Raw genomic sequence first — 21,004 nt, 5'->3', positions numbered from 1 at the left:
TAGAATTGCATCGTCCATCGAATTGAATTTTCATTTTAATGTCATGATTGTTGACCTAGCTAATCGTTTCGGTAATTGAGTTGAATTTGATTTCTTAAGACTATTTCCTATTGCTCTTTTGATTGCAATATGTGAGCTGCGACCTTATTAGCTATAGAATATAGCAACCTCTCTGAATTCCCAAGTTGATAATTCAAAGAGATTTCTATATTTTAACAATGTGACTTTAAGGATAAGAGCTTGTCTCATCATTAAAGAAGTTATTGCTCATCGAGAATGTTTTACACTTCTAATTCTTCTGATCAATTGAATCTATTGCATCTATTGAATCACAGTACTACTCCATGGCATTAACATTCATATTTCAGACGTCAACAAGCCTCAACGAGCCGAAGGCGAGTCGAGTAATCACACGTGCCTAAACAAGCATTTACAGTACTGACGTAACATATTTTATCACATACGCGCGGTGTTCGGATGTCAAAATTACTTAACTAGAAGTTTAATTCAAAAAATACACTTCAGGTCTATGTTGTTGTCTCGTTTTCGCTTATGTGATAAAATAGAGTACACACTTGTCACTAGCAGTCTCGGCAAGCCTCGACTTCTTCGTGACAAGTGTGTAATATATATTACATATTTGTGGAGGGTAATTGCATTTTCTCTGTCGCAAATAGTGATGTAAAGAAGCATGTTAAAGTAAAGAGCAATGGAGCAATGCTACGATTGAACGACTTGTTCCAGAAACAATAGTATTTTTCGTACCAAGACAGGAAATGACGATTTTTTCAGCACCAGTCCTAAGTTTTAAAAGTTTTAAGTTTTAAAAGTTTTAAGTTTTAAAATTAGGACTAGAACTGTGCGCCGGTCTCAGCCGACGAGATCGGCGGCTAATTTGACGCCGGTGGGTATCGGCGGCCGGCTACGTCAAAAAATTCGTCGGCGTCTAAATCGATATAACTGAATTAAAGATCCAAAAATTTTCAAAAACTCAATTTATTGAAGTTCGTCGAAAGAAATTTCAAAGAAAGTGTAGTTTGTAGAAGAAGGTTGCTCTTTGTTGTACATCTTAGTGATGTAGAAGGGAATGTTCAGACCTAAATTGAATTCAGTTTCGAACCTAAACTTGACCTGTTTGGAGATTTCACTATTTCACAGCGGATAAGTTCACTGATGTGGTACCGGCACGTATAACGGATTTTTTTAAGCGATTTTTTTACATTGCTTAGCAAAAGGCTCGACTTTCTACTAATCCAGCAATGATACTAGTCATCGGATTAAACAGTATTCTTTTTGACAACATTAAAAGTGTCGGCATTTCCTTAGCATAGTTCTTCCAAAAAATCGGATATTGTCGACCTTTAAATTACCAGCAAGTGATAGTAGTATATAGTGAATCTCACGGTCGCCCTCATTTTCTGATCTACGTCTGTCTGGCTGAATGACCTGAATGTTTTTCGACCATTTCTTCAACAAACTTTGACGAGTATTTCAGCCGATATAGCCGCCGACCAAACGTCGGCTAATGGCGGCTGAGAATGTATCGGCGGCGGCTACCGGCTGAGCCTAAAATCGGCTGGCGTGGCCGGCGCACAGTTCTAATTAGGACGTGTGCTGAAAAAATCCATTTCCTGTCGAGGTACGAACAACGTTTTGTGCATCGGACAACTGAAATAGACAAAACACATCAATTTACTTGAAAACATACACACTTCACATTCACCATATTAAATTTAATCAATCGTATAGTCATAGAAAAATTCATGTAATTCTTTTCCCGCACTATAAATAGTAAAGAAATGAAGTTTTTTCCCGCACGATATATAGTTAAGAAATCTTAATGAAAAATCATGGCAAAATAGGTCGTATTTCAGTTGTCGGATGCACAAAATTATTTTTAACTTAACCTGTTACAGACGGCTGTCATCTGTTATCGACAACGACAGCATTAATAAACGACAAGCTCTGACAAATGAGGTCTTATATAGCAAAAAGCATGTTCAAAACAAATGAAGTAAAAGATTTCTGAAAATATTCGATCAAATAAAATGAGGCCGAAAATGAGGGTAAGGGATGAGGACAATTTTTGAGGTTTTTTTATCAGTGTACTTGTTTGGGACGATTGGTCTTAGAGTGTTCTCGCGAAATTGCCTCTAATCAATCGCCCATAACAGGTACACAAATAAACATGGACGAATCTTACAATAAAAGTTCTTAAACAATTTTCAGCATTTACGTGACCTACATATTGGATAAAATGAATTGAATAGAAAACAATTTAGAAAGGTCTCGATTTAGACACACACAAAAAATCTGTCAGACATGCATCCACCTAGTGTGTGCGATAGTAAAGTTTACAATTGCATTCTGTCAAAAGTTCAAACAATCGAAGGTATTCAGCTAAATTTAAACACTTTCATGTTTGTAAAAAGACATGCAATTGCTGTCATACAATGCTAGTCAGATAAGACAAACGCTAAAAACGCAATCTAAACTTAAAATGTAAATTCATTTTTTGTTAATAATTTCGTCTTTGCCGATGAAATTTTTCGATCAAACCATTTCACATTTTTTGAATCGTAATAACGTGTTAATGACAAAATGCAAAACTTTTAATTTCTTTTTTTGCGAATTCCATGAATTCCACATATTCGGTGTAGATAACTTCTTTTCACAAAACTAATACATTCGTTTAATAAAACAATTCCTCAATTAGTAGAAAACAATTGAAACAATCACACTACACTAATTTCATGTTACACATTGAAAACAAACACAATATAATCATTATCATCATCACAGACCTATACCATAAAATATATATTCGCATGCATCAGCCCACCACCCACCTCCATCACCTAGTGTCTTCAGCAGAACAGAACTCAAGAGGAATAAATCGCAAAAACATTCAGTTAACCATCGTGTCTTCTTTCGTTCGGTCGTTATTGTTTTGTAGATGGTGGAATATCGTGTTAAACAATAACAGAAACTTATAAGTATAAAAAGAGCTGTACGCAGCAAAGATATTAGAGAACTTTAGCAAATCACACAATAATGACAAAACCAATAATTTCCAACAATAACGAAAACGATATTGACACGGAAAAATTTTATCATTGTGAATGAGGCGGGATGGGTAAATATGTTCACAAATCATGGTGTGTTATGTGGTGGTAGAATTCAGACTTTAACAAAAATTAAATTCAAAAAGAAAAAATATTTTTTCGGGTGTCTATATAAACTGTGGCAATGCGATAGCTATAATTTCGCGCCGCGCATTTTGTATCACAAATGCCGGTATCCCAACTGAGATACACGCATTTTCGTATCAGATATATACCGATTTCCCGACCTAGAAAATGCCGATTTTCCTTTGACTTATACCGGGATACCGGTATCCCAATTGAGATACACGAATTTTGTATCACAGATGCTGGTATCCCAACTAAGATACACGCATTTTGTATATCACAGATGCCGGTCTCTCAACTGAGATACACGCATTTTGTATCAGTGATACCGGTATCCCGAACTGGAAAGTGTCGATTTTCCTTTTATTTATACCGGGATACCGGTATCCCAATTGAGATACACACATTTTGTATCACGGATGCCGGTATCCCAACTGAGATACACGTATTTTGTATCGGAGATACCGATATCCCGACCTAGAAAATGTGGATTTTCCTTTGACTTATACCGTGATACCGGTATCCCAATTGAGATACACGCATTTTGTATCAGTGATACAGGTATCCCGAACTAGAAAGTGTGGATTTTCCTTTTATTTATACCGGGATACCGGTATCCCAACTGAGATATACGCATTTTGTATCAGTGATACCGGTATCCCGAACTAGAAAGTGTGTATTTTCCTTTTATTTGTACCGGGATGCCGGTATCCCAACTGAGATACACGCATTTTGTATCAGTGATACCGGTATCCCGAACTAGAAAGTGTGGATTTTCCTTTTATTTGTACCGGGATACCGGTATCCCAATTGAGATACACGCATTTTGTATCACAGATGCCGGTATCCCAATTGAGATACACGCACTTTGTATCACAGATGCCGGTATCCCAATTGAGATACACGCATTTTGTATCACTGATGCCGGTATCCCAACTGAGATACACGCATTTTCGTATCAGAGATACCGGTATCCCGACCTAGAAAATGTGGATTTTCCTTTTAGTTATACCGGGAGACCGGTATCCCAACTGAGATACACGCATTTTTTATCACTTATGCCGGTATCCCAACCAAGATACACGCATTTTCGTATCAGAGTTACCGGTATCCCATACGGCAGTGTATAGAAAAGTTCAACCTGAAAGATTATATTTTTCTATTTGAATTGAATTTTTGTTGAAGTACTTTCACAAGAAAGTTGGAATTCTACCACTACGTAACACACCATGATTTGTGAACAACTGGCCTCATTCACAATGATAAAATTTTTCCGTGTCAATATCGTTTTCGTTATTGTTGGAAATTATTGGTTTTGTCATTATTGTGTGATTTGCTAAAGTTCTCTATTTTTCCGCGAAAAAAAATACAAAACGAAAAACAACAAATTTAAGAAAGTGAAAACAAATTGTGGCTTTTTGTTCCATGAAATTAACGTGATTGATGAAATCATAAACAATTTGTCGTTTCCATATTTTTGAAGCAAGTAAATGAGGATTATGAATCGTCATAACACGAAAGGAACATTGTGTTCGTAAACGTTTTATCGGAGAAAAAGCAAAAGGATTTTTAATTTGGATAATAAAGAAAAGCACGGTAAATATTTCGTCACTTTCCAATTTCACTTAGAACGTGCGTTATGCAATTTAATGTGCATATAATTGCCTTAATACTTAATTACGAATGTTGTATTATCGAACAATGAGCACAACACATTGAGAAATTGAATAAAAAGATTTCTAAAAAAAATTATTCAATTAGTTAGGAAAATTCTTTCAAGCGTTGACAACATTACATGTCTTGTCTGTTTAATGTTTAAAAAAAATGAAAATTTAAACTGAACTTTGCGACACGACTTTCTAATAATCTTACTCTTATTTATACCTCTAGTATAATGTTTTCACGGACGGCAAGCATGTATCACGAATCTGTTGCACTTATTATGATCAAAATCTTTTACTTCGTTTGGTTTTACCCACATTTTACTAGAAAAGTCCGCAATAACTAGAGCTCAACATTTATTTAATCAATATCAATTTTCTGTTTAATTCTATAAAGAATTTGACGTAATGACAAACAGGTGTCAGAATTTTAAATAAGTCATAGCACAAGCACTGCTTCTAGCACGAACACTCATTTTTCCAACGTCAAAAAGCTTCCAAATTTTCAAAATTTTATGCGTGTACAATTGCATGTATTGTGTCAAAGCACCTAGCAGGGTAATAGAGGTTTTTACACGTCAAATAGAGTAGTATTTTGGTACCAATAATACCATTAGCAGCCTTAATGGTAATTTTGCAATGACATTATGAAAAAAGGTATGGAAATATTCGCATACTTCGATTAAAGTAGTACTCAATTTTTTTCTATTACCCTGCTAGGTGCTTTGATTGTGTGTTTTTATTCACACCATGAAGTCATGATTCCTATATTTACGAGAAAATAAAAGGCCTATTTTGATTGCATGAGCCTTCGAATATTGCTTATGTTCATGCTGGAAGCAGAGCTGTGGCTCAGTCCAACGTATCTTTAACCTTTATGCTGTTGTATCTTCATTTATAGTTCTTATAACTTAACTAGGACAAAACTGAATAGGACAAAATATACAATTTTCTGCCGAAACTGGTTCTTTAAGGTCCTATGTGATTGTGCACCTATGATTTTTTCGAAAATATTTCTAAAGTAATATTGTTGGATATCAGTATCTAGAAATCCTCAAACAACAAAATATGTCTGATTCGATGCTACAGGTAGAGAAAACCAAAATTTTACATGTTTTCTGTTTTGGGAGTTGTTGTGGGTTGTCAATTATTCCATACAAAATTTGTTTAACAAATGAACATCTAGATTTTTCATTTTTGTATTTTATTCTTATTGCGAGCGCGAGCCTAACCAAACTTCAGAAAATTAAAATTCGGAAAATCTTGTGGAATCAATAACAAACCACAACAACTCTTCAATTGAAAAACATGATGAATTTCACTTTTCGCTCCCTGTAGCACAGGATTTTTCGAAACATTAGTTCAGCCGAACCCACAAAAGTTTATTTAGAATTTTGAAACGGCCGCTTCAGTATTACAACGTTAGGCACGTATATAAGTAAATTTTGAGCTACTAGAAGTGGATACCGGTATCTTGGTTTTAAAGTTTCAATTTCTAATGATTCCTCTTCTCAGAACATAATCCTCGAATTATAACGAATCAAGATATAATTTTAAATCCTGAGTGTCACTGGCCCGCACCCAATTCCAATTTTCAGTTTCCCCAAATATGTATGGGCGTGAAATTCCTTCCCTAGCTATATAAAATATGTAAACGTAGGAATTTCGAGCTGTATGTGCGCGAGATTCATAGCAGCTTTTCTGAATTTCTTTTTAACTTGGAAGTTAATTGAAATTGTGGGTTGAAGTTCGATGATAGACATATTTGGATTAGTCCTTCCTGAGCTACGGCCGCCCAGGAATTTAGGTATTTTTTAGCACATACATCATATATATCTAATAAGTTCTGCAAGGCTAAATTGAACCAAAGACCAAGAGCAGGAAGAGTTCGTATGATGCTAACGTCGTAGTATTTGCAATGGTTTCTGATTAACTTGGATCGGTACCTGAAGTTTTGTTTTCGGGAAATGTGATCTTCGGAACAAAACACCGAGAAATGTATGAACTGGAAATCAATTTTTAATTTTTGGTTCTCGGTGAGAAAACATTATTCCTATGCCTACTCTAGCCTGTCATATTGATGCATCTAGCTTAGCAGCATTTAACTAAATTTTCAGTTTCTTCACAAATCACAAACATTATCCGCGGGAAATGTATTTGTCTCAAAATACTAGATTTAATAAATGCCACATTTTCTGTTGTTAAATCAATTACTTGAAAGTCTAAAAAACACACAGGTATATGTGAGTTGAACTTGTGGAATTTGTTAAAAAACAGAAGCGTTTCTAACGTAGGTTTGTCTCTGTTGTATGAATTTTCACACACATCCGTTCTCCCAAAATCGAGCGAATACTTTCAAATACTTTCCTGTGAACATCTCCTCAGATATTTTCTGGTTCCACTAACGCCATCATGAAACGAATATATTTTCTCAAGTTAAAGTGAAAGTTGTATTTTTCATGGTATCTGTAACATTGGGGCATGATATCATAATGTGAATAAATGAGTTGAAAATTTAAATCCAAAACCTAATTATACAAGAAACTTTAATGCTCGGTTAAGTTTTCTTTCGGTGAAGAGGAAATTGTACTAAGTTAAGCAATAAAAAAAAAAATTAAATTGTGTTGCAACCGACTCTGTCTGTTATATTAGTTTAAGTGATGATACACCTTTAACTACTGGTTCAATCTAATTAATTTTTCGCTCTCATTTATCACGGTATTGGATTTATCATTTCGGTATCTTCTGTTTGTTTATTTACAGTCTGTGTTACGAAAACGGTCATTACATAACACTCGAAGTAATGTAAATTACACCGTGAAATGCTATGTCAGGTCAGGTAATGCTTTGTATATATTTGTATGGTGTTAATAATAATCCTTACTGCAACTTTCGGAAACGACAAGCGTACCTCCAATAATATAACCATTAAACCTATTTGTATATTCGTTTTAAAGTTTTCAGTATCGCTTAGTATTTAAAACTTAGTCCTGTGAGTTCAGAAGAGTAAAAAAGATATACACCATCATTCTCCTCTCTTCTAACCAATGCTTTCGTACATTTGAACAAATGCTTCGTTCCCCAGATCTAAACTATTTTTTAAAATTATAAAAAAATACGGGTCCAATATTTTAGCCTTCCGGACCAGATAGACACCATGCCAGATGAATTTGAGACTATTTCTCTAAAATGAACAGGCCTACTCTGCACACCTGAAGCATCTTAATTTGTCAGCTAAATGAGTGGTTTAGTATAGCATCAGCATGTGGATAGAAAAAAGTCATAATTTAAAAGTTAAGTCAGGAACTGGAACGTAGACGTCTGATTTTGTTCACAACGTACTTTTTCACAACTCAGGCGAGAAATAGTATTTTTCATGACTAGGAATAAAACGATGAAAATAGAGTTTTCGTGTGAATTTTGTTGGTATAAACTAATAAACTAATAAACACACGAAAACGAGACCTTTCATTTTATCCCGAGTTATGTAATGGAGTTAACATGCTGAGGGAGTCGAAAGACGTGCTTCAAACATGAAAAGTACGGACTTTGACGCATGTAGCATGTCAAAAACGTTATGTTTACCTAGGGAAAAAAGTTGGAAATTGCATTTTCTCGTATGCAATTTCCAACTTTTCTCCCCTCGTTGCACATTTCATATGTGGATCTATCATATTTTATCCCATCAATAAACCATGAAAAAATTGCGTTTTGTTGACGATTGGTCGAATGACATTTCTAGTGAGAAAATTGCAGCACTTTGTCTCCCGTGGGGAGAAAATAGAACTCTTCTCACTTGTACTCTCACTTTGTTTATGTTTTCAAAAATGGTATGATGAATTGATGTTTGCTGTTTCGTGGAGAAGAACGGTAAATCACATATGAAAAAGTTGTGTTCACCTCTGGGAGAATAGAAAAATCCAGCAAGAGCGAAATTGCTGCCCCCACTTCGCTTGGGCCACAAACATCAGTCTTCCTATTTTCTCCCCTCGATAAACAAATAACCATTCTCTTTGGCTTGCCGCAAACTAATACATTATGTTTTTGCATACTCTGCTCTGCACCTTAAAATTGACTAGATATGATCAAACTCATGACAATTTATTCATGTTTCGGATCGGAGCCGGTATACCCTTTACTTGTTTTTTTTTGTTCTTCGCAAATTTATTGTTCCAGAAAATCATATTTTTCAGAATCAGTTACGATGTATAAAGTATGAATAATGTTTGTGGCACATATGACATCTTACCTGTTTTAAGATGAAAAGCTACGGTACTTTTTATCATTAGATTCGCTTGCGACAATAATTTATAAACATCGTTAGTTCGAGTAATTGTTAACCAGACGGCACCGTAAATATGCTTTAGGTTTGTTGGTTTTATGCTGTAAGCCAAGAGCATACGAGAAAGATAGACGATTACAGTTGAAAAACTAGATTACTTTTACATTGATATTAGTCTACAATATATGAAAACCAATCTCAATTTGTGGGATGGGATAGGTTGAGGTATACATTACCGTTTTGTGCATTTCCCAAAATCATTATTGGTTACAGTAGAACGTGGTATGGTACTACTTTAGAAAATTGGATAATTTGATTGCATATTCAAACTTAAAATTTATGGAGAAATATGCGAATAGGTAAAGGAGTCGGTTGAAATGGAATTTGCATCTATTTTTATAACGGCGCGAGCATAGAAATAATTATGGACAAATCACCACGAAGCAACAACATATAAACTGTTTTTCTATGTAGACGTTTGTCACTGTCATTTATTCATTAAGTCTGAATAAGTCTGAACTTGCTTCGGGGTCTCGAATACCAACAAAGGTTCACATTGAGGCTGAACATCATACAACAAAATATGTTGAAATAATTATTTTTCCATTAGAATTCTTTGTTTCTTCTCCTCTTTGGTGAGGATATAAAAAAAAAAGAAAATAAATATTTCAGTTCTTGCAATTTAAGAATAATTAATTAAGCGAAATATGCAAAGATTTTTCGTATACAAGATTTTTAATTAAAAGAGTGTTAGTTTGGTCCTTATCTTTATCCTTTATTTACCCTAATGCAAATGAACTATCAACATAATTTTCGAATCTTTTACTTCGTTTGAAAGAAAATCTTTCAGTTGACACACATTTTGCTATAAGAGACCGTTTTACCAAAGTTCATATCCTAATTCGGTCGTAGCTGCCGATAACAGTTGACTTTCTGAACTTGATGTATCTGAATGTTGATAGATTATGCAACCCAATAGCATTCAATGTAAAATCCATTAAAATCAGGAACATTATTATAGTGATTAACATCCCCGTCTTTTCACAGGTGATTCACAGCCATACATTGGAAATGTTCCCCAAAAAGGAAAAAACTGAAACAAAACGATGACTCCAATACTGAAAATACTACTCTTCTTTGCTCTAATTGTTGTTGAAACAGCATCCCAAAGAGAATCATTTTGTCCACCGCAAGAGCTTATAGCCCCGTGTCGATGTTCACAGAAGGAAAAGGACATCCAAGTTTGGTAAATCACGAACACTCGATCTTATTGGAAAAACATTTAAACAAAGTTTTCGTACCCTTTCAAGGTGTTCCCACAGCGACTTACCGAGAGTTTTACATGGACTAAAGTCTGTAGCAAAAACAATCGACCGACCAATCGATGAGTTAATTTTGGAAAATAATCAACTACCATCACTGCCTGGAAAGTTTCTATCACCGCTTCGAGTCGTACGACTGATGTTACGGCACAATGGTCTGGAGAGATTGGCAAATGGTTGGTTAAATGATCTGGAAGACAGTTTGGTGGAAGTTTTTATCGTGGAACGAGAGCTCCGCAGTGTGCCGCTAGACAGTTTGATGGGATTGAGACAACTGGAAGCTGTTACCATTCAAAGTGAAAGTTTGAAAAGAGTTCCCATTTTCTCCGGATTAAAGAGCCTGCGATATGTGAAAATTCAGAGTAATTCGTTGGTGGAATTGGCACCGAACACATTTCGAGATATGCCTAAATTAGAAACAGTGCAAATACTTGGAAGTGGTCGTTTGAATCGTTTGGAAGCAGGCCTGTTTAACGACTTGCCCCAATTGAAATATTTAAATGTTGCGGAAAATGGCATCAGTTGGATTCATTTAAGGGCAATGTCTGGGCTTCCAAATCTTAAGACAATAGAATTGAGCAGTAACAAAATATCAGACGCTGGAATGGTAGGACGAGCCGTAAAGGATTTGAACAGATTGGAAGAATTAAAATTGGATCGAAATCATATAACAAGACTTTCGGAGGCAAGTTTTGTCGATTTACCAGCTTTGAGGGAGTTATTGTTGAATGATAACGCAATATCTGAGATATATCATGGCGCATTTCATAGAACTCCGATGCTAAAATTGATCCACCTGGAAAACAACTTTTTAAGCCGCGTTCATCCAGAATCATTTCTGTTGAGATCTGGCAGTGGTGTGGAATATCTTCATATGCAAAACAATGAAATCGCTAGAGTGGAAGAACTGAGATCATTGTTGGACGCTCTACCCATGCTAAAGTTTCTTGATCTGAGTAACAATCATCTGCAAGAGGTAAGAATGTAGCTGTCTTGAAAGAATCAAGTACAATGGCAACTCAGTGATTTTGAGATGCTAACGAACTATTTTTTTCAACAGATTCCTTTTGGTGCAATTCGTGGACATGGTACATTGGAACAACTATACTTAGACAACAATTTATTGAAACGCATTGAAAGGGACGCATTTCTTGCTATGCCCGCACTGAGGGAATTGAGAATGAGAAATAACAGCTTGTCTGAAGTGTTACCGCTACCATTTTGGAATCTCCCTGGCTTGAAAGGCTTAGACTTATCCAAAAACAAGTTCAGGAGAATTGATCCAACGCTACTGATGGGACTACCGTCACTTCGTAGTCTGGATATCAGTTTAAATTATCTATCCACACTTGATCCTTCGTCTTTTGCAAATACACCCATGCTTGAAACCATTAATATTTCCCGGAATGAATTGTCCATGATCCATCCATCAACATTCCAAAAACTCGAAAATCTTTTCGAAATTGATGCTAGCTACAACAATCTTCAAGAATTTATACCTGGATTGCCGGCTATAGTGGAACGGATTAGCATGAAAAGAAATAAGATTTCATCGTTGCCTGTTCCACCAAACAAAGCTTTAGATTTGCCTAATTTAAGAATGCTGGACATCGGTAGTAATATGGTGCAACGGATACCTCGATCAGTGTTTAAGTCACTACCACAACTACGCTATCTGAGTCTTGCCAAAAATCGTATCCAGACAATTGACGAGACAAGCTTACATGGTCTGGAGCGGTTGGAAATTTTGAATCTTCGCGACAACAGAATTATGGCAATGCACGAGAAAAGCCTTCAGACCCTTCAAGATATCAAAGACCTAAACATTCAAGGAAATCGAATTGAACTGTTTGTTGATGGTTTGTTAACCAATTTACAGCGACTGGAGAGACTAGATCTGTCCAGAAATAACTTAATTGAGGTTCAACCAAACAGTTTCCGGAACACACGATCGCTACGTTCAATCGATATTTCGGAAAATAACTTGAGAGATTTACCCGAGAGCATTATGGGCTTGTCGGATCTACGAGAACTAGACGTAAGCTTTAACCGATTAAGTGGTCTATCTCCAATTGTTTTGTCATCGCTGCGACAGCTTGAGGAACTGAAAGCATCGAACAACAAAGTGTTGGGTATTCCTCAAGGCACATTTAGAGATTTACCACTGCTTCAGTATCTCGATTTATCTAGCAATGAATTGAACATGATGGAAGCTGGCAGTGTAAGGAACCTACCACAACTGCAAGAAATCGTTTTGGCTGATAATCGCTTGGTAGAATTGGGAGACAGAATTTTCGAGGAATTGCCAAATTTGCAAGCAGTGCATCTGCAACAAAACAACCTGCGATACATTTCACCGAATTCTTTCATTCGATCGCCGTCGATCGTTTATTTGAACATTTCGTCTAACCATTTTCGAACGTTGGAACATGTTGGACTACGCAGCGTTAGGAATCTCGAAGTGCTAGACTTATCTAACAATGGAATTAAACGAATAACAACTAATCCACTGAGAGGCTTGGACTGGTTGGTCGAGCTGAAGCTGGATGACAATCGTATTTGCAAAGTGCAGGGTGAACCATTTTCAACAATGCCACGGTTACGCGTTCTAACAATGCGAAACAACAAAATGAGTACAATAGTCGAGCCGACATTCCGTAGTCTACGAGGAAATTTGGCAATATTGGATCTCGATGGAAATCCGCTAGATTGTACCTGTGACATGTTGTGGCTTCGGGCTTGGTATCAAGAAACGGACTCGTTAACACATTATCCGGGTCCGCGATGTCGTGATGGTACGATGCTAAGAGAGACGCGATTGTCGAGAAGTGAGTGTCAAACAGATGAAAGATCTAACAATATTCCACTGACGAATGAGCATGGTGACCTTTTCTCCCGACAAATAAATTATGACGAATGTGAAGAGGATGGCTTTGATGAGCCTCCATTGAATTATCCTCCTCCTTCGCCAATAGATAGCGAATATTTCGACGATCAATATATTGATTATCCTATCAACGAAACTCATTTAGCAATCAGCAACAATTCCGGCCCAATTCAACTAAGCCCTCTGGACGTTCCACTAGGAGCAAACTTATCAAATACGATTCTTAATTACAACAAACACCAACAGTTCCTTCAACAACAGCAACAACAATCTCCAGGATCACAATTTACATTCTTCGGTATGCCACTTCCGAGTTTAAATATTGGAAACTTATGGAATAATGGCCGGAGTGCTAACAATCGAGCCAACAATCGAGCAGCAAGCGGTACGAAAGGTAAAGCAAGAGTACAAGTTTATCGACCTGAAGACTTGGAAATATTCAAATTTCTCAATCAACGCGATCCACAAACGGACAAAAGAATTGATCCAAGAGAAAGGAATTCTTTGCAGGCTCTCCCAGATCACCCACAAGATAACAATTCGCAATATCGGCCTTACTTTCAAACTCCATTCGTTGAGCCACCAAGGCCCATCGAAAAGGGAGGCTTTGTACCAATAGTGCCAGGAACGACTGGAGGTTTTACTCCGATACAAAATCCATATGAAAACTCCACAGAAAATGCAACTGATGATGAAAATCAGTCAAGCGAATCAACATTAATAAAAATTGAAAAGAATGGAACCAAAGCTTGGAACGATGATAAATTTCAAGTTCCAGTTATGTCGGAATCACCAAAAGTGATTGATTACGAAGCCGAACAATCCGACAGCAAATTAAGTTCAAGTAACGAACAATATTTTGCGTCGTCGACGGAAATGTCGAAAGTTACAACACTGTCTCCGCTACAAAACTTTTTGGCCGATCTAACAGCACAGCGAAACGATCAACCCACTACAATAACATATACCGAGTCGACAGTACGATCGGAACAAAGTATAACAAGTGATCCTCCTTCGACAACATACAGAGCACCAGCGTACCTGCCGGAATCAACAACATCAACGATAAAAAAGTATGCTGACTCTCCCAGTTCACTTTCTGCATTGGTGGCACCAGGAGCTCAATTAGCCAATTATCGTCCACCAGGACGGTCGACAATCACAAAAATCTTCTCATCAACACCGATACCTGTTGCTGAGGAGTATCAGCGAACTACATCTGACGTGAGAAATGACAACATTAATTCAAATTACAACGAATTGAATAGTGTCCCAACAACTGATGTGACTCCAGATGAAACAACCAGAAAGGCCAACATGGATTGGTACTATGCAAATTACAACAGAACTACAGACGAAGGATACAACATTGGTCTGAACAGTTTGCGTAGTGGAGCCTCTGTTAGTGTTCCCTTGAATTGGATTTTCTCGTTAAGTATTGTGTTGATCGGTTCGTTATACATTTAAAATTATCATAGTTGGACAGTGTAATTAAGTTGATGAGTTAATAAATTTTATGTGTAGTTAAACGATTGTCTCGTTTTTAGTTTTCATGGAAACTACAGTGCTCTGTACACAACGCATACATACATACATCATGTGAGATTAAGATAAGTATTCGAGAATATAAGACAAACTCATCATCACAATAGTTGTTGAATCTATTACTCCTTTTGTTTAAAGTATTGTTCAATGTTTGGTAAAAAATATTTTACTTCATCTGAATTAACATCCAATAGCACCATTAGCGATAGTATATTATAGTAGGAATGGTCGACTTCCTGAAGAGAAATTGAAAATGGTACACAAGAAAGATTCTAGTCGCCCGTGGTGTCCGAAAAACCGATTTTTAGACCCGTACGAAGTACTGGGGTCTTATAGGTTTACGCATACGTTTGTAACACGTCGAATTGGACTCCCTGAGTAAGGGGAAACCTATTGTGGTTGTCTAGAGATGCCAAATCCGCGAAAAAAAAAATGTCCGTCTGTCCGTCTACCCGTCTGTCCGTCTGTCCGTCTGTCCGTCTGTCCGTCTGTCTGTCTGCACGATAACTTGAGTAAAACGCATCCGATTTTGAAAATTCTTTTTTTCCCGTTTGGTAATGTCAAAAGACAGGCTAAGTTCGAAGATGAGTGATTTTGGATCGACGTGTGTGGGGTTTCAAGGATTCCATATACGGACATCTAAATATACCTATATACAGCTATATTGAGCTATATACAGGCATATAGAGCTATATAATAGCATATATTCCTCTGTGAAATGTTTATTTACAGTGAAATATAGGTAAATATAGCGGTATATAGCTGTTTAAATAGGAATTTATGAAATTTGTCTTCGTACGGGGCTGTCTATATTGCCTCCGACAATTTAGTTGTATATGATAACAAGGCAAAGAGTGGATAATGTAAGTGATTTTAAAGGGAGAATAGTTTTTCAGCAGAGAAGAAAATGAAGTAAGAGAAATGAAGAGTTTCACATTAAAGGCTTTTGATACGAATAGGTGTTTCGTACGGGTCGGCGTTAGCTATGTTTATTCTATGGTCTGGAACAACTTCAGGTACAGTTCAAAGATATTGTAGAAAATCGGTCGATATTTGCGACCTCTTTTACTTTAACTACTGATATAATATCATCAATCGATGGAATGAAAGAAAATATTTCATTTTCTTGGAAGTTAATGTTGCTACATAATCGACACCTTTCAAACCAGACGAATGGGAATGAATAATCAGCACTCGAAATCACGTATTTAACGACTCAGTCTTTATACAAAGAATGTATGTATATAAAGACTGTTGTTGTATGCTGTGGTGTTATTATCGTCGAAACAGCTGTTTTTCATTTCGAGCGCGAACATCTTGACATAAAGTAAAGTTTGAAGTCTATCAAATAAACGAACATTTTAATTGTCAAGTTTTCGTCAGTTGAATACCTATAGTCGTTTCACTGTATATCAAAAACAATATCCAAACTCCTTAAAGACGATGTCGTGTACACCTGAACAAATATCTGAAAAACGGCGAATAGCACTCGAACGTTTGAACATCAGAAAGTTAAGAATGAGTACAGCTGACCAATCACCGACAGCAACACCATCAGTAAATCAAAATTCTTCAAGTGCAGCAACGAGTCCTAAATCGGTAGCGTCATTTTATGGAAATGAAAAGAACGTAAAGACCGACGTACTAAACGACTACGAGAATAAAATAAAGAAAAGTCCAGCGAATAAAATTACCAACCGAATTTTATCTCAACCGTATCCCAACAACAATAACAGTGGACCGAGTACATCGGGCGCATCGCCAGGTCCAAAATTGGCTTCCGTATTCACGAAAGTTGTGTCATGTTCTTGCTCGATGGCTACTCCAAGTCGGTTTCAAGTCACCACTTCTGGTTTTTGTGCCAAACTGGTTGATATTTTTAGAACCATACCATCAAAGGCTTATGGTATGTTGCACTCATTGATTCCTGTAGTTACATTCGCATAATTGTTTATGTTTTTAACAGACACCAGTACACGGATATGGTCATTCGGAGTAAATGATTACGAACTGGTACAGGAAAAAGTGAATTTGCTAAATCCTGATGTGGTCATTGCAGGCCTACCCAAGTTTGTTCTAAATTTAATGAGAGAAAAAAGTATTTCTTGCTAATTATGGTGTATGCACAACGACCACTTTACCGTTTTCTTATTGCAGAGAAACCTGAAATCGACCTTCTCCGTCTGCAGAAAATTGAACCTCATTTAAGGGATCAACTGTTAGATTTTCAAAAGTATGGTGTCGCTTTTGGCATATCAACATCAGGTCGATGTATGATTGCTGACGATATGGGATTGGGAAAAACGTACCAAGCTCTGGCTATTGCGAATTATTATAAAGATGATTTTCCACTTCTAATCTGCACCACTGCCACCGCTCGTGAGAGTTGGGCGCAACATATACGGAGTCTTTTACCTGATATACCGCCCGAGTCGATTGTTTGCTGGCAGTCAACCCAAGAGTATATTGGTAATGTTAAAGTGCTAGTTACTAGCTACTCCTTGATGGACAAGAACTGTGATCGTTTGTGTGAGAAGAATTTTGGGATACTAATTTTGGTGAGCAGATAGATACCGATGGTCCGCTTGAAATGTTTCAATGAACATTTGCTCTCGTTTTCAGGATGAATCTCACACAATAAAAAATTTCAAAGCGAAGACCACTTCAAGTGCTTGCCGTTTGGGTGAAAAGGCCAAACGTGTCATATTGCTCACAGGTACTATACCTTCCCACAAAGACGAGAACAAATCAATTTAAAATTTGAGATATATTTAGGGACACCCGCCTTATCACGTCCGGTCGAACTCTATTGCCAACTGAATTTAATCGACAAAAGATTTTTCGGAAACTTCAGAGAATATGGTTTACGCTACTGTGCTGGAAAGGAAACCACATTCGGCTTTGATTGTAACGGTCAGAGTAATTTGCAAGAATTGAATCTTATTTTGCGACAAAAATTTATGATTCGGTAGGACAGACAATTTGATCCCTCTTCGATGAGTAAACATTAACTTTGAAATTTGCAGAAGAACGAAAGAGGATGTGGAATTCGAATTGGGTACAAAATCGCGAGAAACAATAACCTTGGATCCTGATAAGGTATGGAGCACAAACGATCTCAATATCCATGAAGCGGCAAAGAATGTAAAAATTTACTCGAATGATTTCCTGAAATCGAGAGGGGAACAGCGCGAGGAGCTGTTACTTCGATTTTATTCAGAAACGGCAAAACTGAAAGCCAAAGCGGTTCGGTATGTGAGCATTTCAATCAATTGAATTTTTTGGAGAAAAGAAAGTTTTACTCTTTACCGTCCTGCAGCGGCTACATTAAGAAAATCATTCCGGACAAGATCAAATTCATTGTGTTCGCTTACCACAAAGTTATGCTGGACGCAATATCTGACTGTCTGACCAAACAAAAAGTCGACTTCATTCGCATCGATGGCACAACGAAGAGTGATCTTCGCAACAAATACATTGATCGATTCCAAAATCAGAAATCATGTCAGGTGGCGTTATTATCGTTGAAAGGTAATTTTTTACAATTCACATCTCACGCCTGTTCGCATGAAACATGAAATTCATCCGAAACAACACAAGTGGATTTCCTCAGCATTATCCCAATCAATATCTACTTCCTTTCAGCCTGCAACGCAGCAATAACACTAACCTCTGCCTCATTGGTAGTCTTCAGCGAACTATATTGGAATCCCAGTGTAAATCATTTTCACTTGTCCAATCATTTACCTTCAATATTAAAATGGTATGTGTTCGTTTAGACGCTGGCACAATGCGAATCTCGAGCTCATCGAATCGGCCAGAAGGGTCCCGTTACCTGTCGGTACTTGCTGGCGAAGGGTACAGCCGATGATGTTATTTGGGAAATGTTGAAACGAAAGCAGGAAGTCCTCAATAAAGCTGGTATCTTTTCGGAAGATTTGGCAGATGCAACGCATACCGCTGATCCAATTTCGGTAAATAAACTTTTTATTAAAGTGTCTGATACACGCATGTTATTCTCTGCTGGCTATTGAGATACTACACTGCGTTGCTTGTTATTCTAAGTCAAAATTTCTGGGTAGCAATGAATAGCCCTAGAAACTGTCTTAGCCAGCATTCGATTTAAAATCCATAGCCTTACCTATGTGGAAGCCAGGGCCTATTTTAAGGAATTTAATTTCCAAAAATTTCCAAAATTTCACAAAAAATCTTAAAATTTCCAAATTTTGTTTTCTGTTAGATCTCATTCCGAAGTAATCAGTTAAGCTCAAAGACATGATAAACTCACGAAAAGTGATAGAAAAATGTAAGAATTTTTGGAAATTTAATTTCCTTAAAATAGGCCCTATTGAACTTGCTGTGGTCCAACAAGACTACTGCACCTCAACTTAGCTCAACTAATTTTTAAGATTTTAATTTACTTGCCAGCTTTCTTCTTCCTTCTCGTTCGATACGATTTTCACCTGTCCACAATTTGCTTACGCGATACTTACTACAATGATTTACCTGTGTCTCTTTCAGAATTCAAACACACTGACTCAATACTTTCAACCGTTGTTGGCGCCGTCTAAAAATGAGTGTAACATGAATTCTGCTACTGAGACCGCAGGTACGGAGCAAGAAGAAGTACCGAATAAGGAACATGAAGCCTACAAAGATATGCTTGATGACGAGGATGACATGTTTATGGATTTAGATTATTAAAACATCGTTGTTTAATCACTGTGAATTCAGTTTTCACTTCGTTTGCTCAATTTGATTGTTTACAATTTTGTTCAATAGTGAAATACATTCAATGATTTGCGTAATTTAGGTTCTAATGTTGTTCAGCATTGAGGAGTTTATTTATGAAGTCGGAGACTCTACTTTCTACGCTTCGCCAGAAAAGAATGATCCCTGGCTCAGGGACCCTGAGCAAAGGTTTGTATCTTGAATTCTATGTCCTATCCACCCTACACTTATATTGCAAGACTATGCAAGGGAAGTAAAGTGATATCTCGTATCCAGATGAGTAAAAGTAACCGAGGGCTTTAGCCCGAGGTACATTTACTCATCGTGATACGAGATATCACTTTATTTTCCGTGTGTAGTACGACGTTTTACTATGCGAGTGATGTAAAGGCCTATGCCTATGCATGTAATAGCCTTATTACATGCACCAGCATAGTAAACATTTTTTCATCTACTTAATCACTCGCAAGCTACTACATTGAGGCTACTCGTGAATATCGCCAAAACTTGAAGAGGGATTCTTTTGAAAAACAACCTACCGAAATCGGACGTATTTTCTATTGGAATTTTTTATATGTACCTAGAACGGACTTCAACCCTAGAAGCCGAAACCACTTTCAAAAAAATTCTTCGAAGTTTGTATGGTTGGTAAAAGGTGAGCAAAAACCGAAAAATTGCAATTTTCTTACAAAAATTTCTCCAGTTACACGATCCGTACAGGGTCGTGTGGAGTGTCATTAGAAAGGTAATCACATGTACTATTGAGCCGAATAGGGACTTATTGGTTTTAAAATTTATCGACACTGAAATATGTGCAGTTAAAGTTTTCAACCGAAGACTTACACTGTTCTTACAGAAATTTCTCGAGGTACATAAAACGTACATGGTCGTGTGGGGTATCATTTGAAAGGTAATTTTATGTGCTTTTGGGCCAAATAGGGACTTATGGGGTCTGGATGCATATGCGGTGAAATATGGACACTTAAACCTTTCAACTTCTATTTCATCGTAGATGCATCCAGATCACATAAGACCCTATTTGGCCAAAAAGCACATAAAATTACCTTTCAAATGATACCCCACACGACCATGTATGTTTTGTGTACCTCGAGAAATTTCTGTAAGAACTGTGTAAGTCTTCGGTTGAAAACTTTAACTGTACATACAGTCTTTAACATTTCAAATGTTTCACTGTCAAATGTTTCTGAGAATTTCATTGTGTCATACAATGACATTCTTTGAAAAAAAATGACAGTGAGACATTTGAAATGTTAAAGCCTGTATTTCAGTGTGGATGAATTTTAAAACCAAAAGGTCCCTATTCAGCTCAATATTACCTTTCTAATGACACCCCACACGACCCTGTACGGATCGTGTAACTGGAG

General features: G+C 36.9%; 2 protein-coding genes across 2 annotated transcripts; both read left to right on the top strand.

The window, feature by feature from the left end:
• Positions 1 to 4,556: 4,556 nt before the first annotated feature.
• Positions 4,557 to 14,872, top strand: LOC119085945 (protein artichoke). Its single transcript, XM_037196499.1, has 4 exons — positions 4,557 to 4,787; positions 10,182 to 10,380; positions 10,445 to 11,432; positions 11,517 to 14,872. Exons 2-4 carry the CDS (start codon positions 10,241 to 10,243, stop codon positions 14,808 to 14,810), a joined length of 4,422 nt encoding a protein of 1,473 aa, XP_037052394.1. The 5' UTR covers positions 4,557 to 4,787; positions 10,182 to 10,240; the 3' UTR covers positions 14,811 to 14,872.
• A 1,202-nt stretch (positions 14,873 to 16,074) lies between these two features.
• Positions 16,075 to 19,700, top strand: LOC119085947 (SWI/SNF-related matrix-associated actin-dependent regulator of chromatin subfamily A-like protein 1). The gene is made up of 10 exons (XM_037196501.1): positions 16,075 to 16,794; positions 16,855 to 16,986; positions 17,046 to 17,446; positions 17,511 to 17,604; positions 17,664 to 17,856; positions 17,915 to 18,139; positions 18,208 to 18,419; positions 18,534 to 18,604; positions 18,668 to 18,862; positions 19,410 to 19,700. The coding sequence occupies exons 1-10, from the start codon at positions 16,332 to 16,334 to the stop codon at positions 19,590 to 19,592; spliced, it is 2,169 nt and encodes a 722-aa protein (XP_037052396.1). The 5' UTR covers positions 16,075 to 16,331; the 3' UTR covers positions 19,593 to 19,700.
• The last annotated feature ends 1,304 nt before the right edge of the window (positions 19,701 to 21,004 follow it).

Source organism: Bradysia coprophila, chromosome IV (assembly GCF_014529535.1).
Source record: "Bradysia coprophila strain Holo2 chromosome IV, BU_Bcop_v1, whole genome shotgun sequence".
In the NCBI taxonomy this organism is placed as follows: Eukaryota; Metazoa; Arthropoda; class Insecta; order Diptera; family Sciaridae; genus Bradysia; species Bradysia coprophila.
This window is presented reverse-complemented; position numbering and strand designations above follow the sequence as displayed.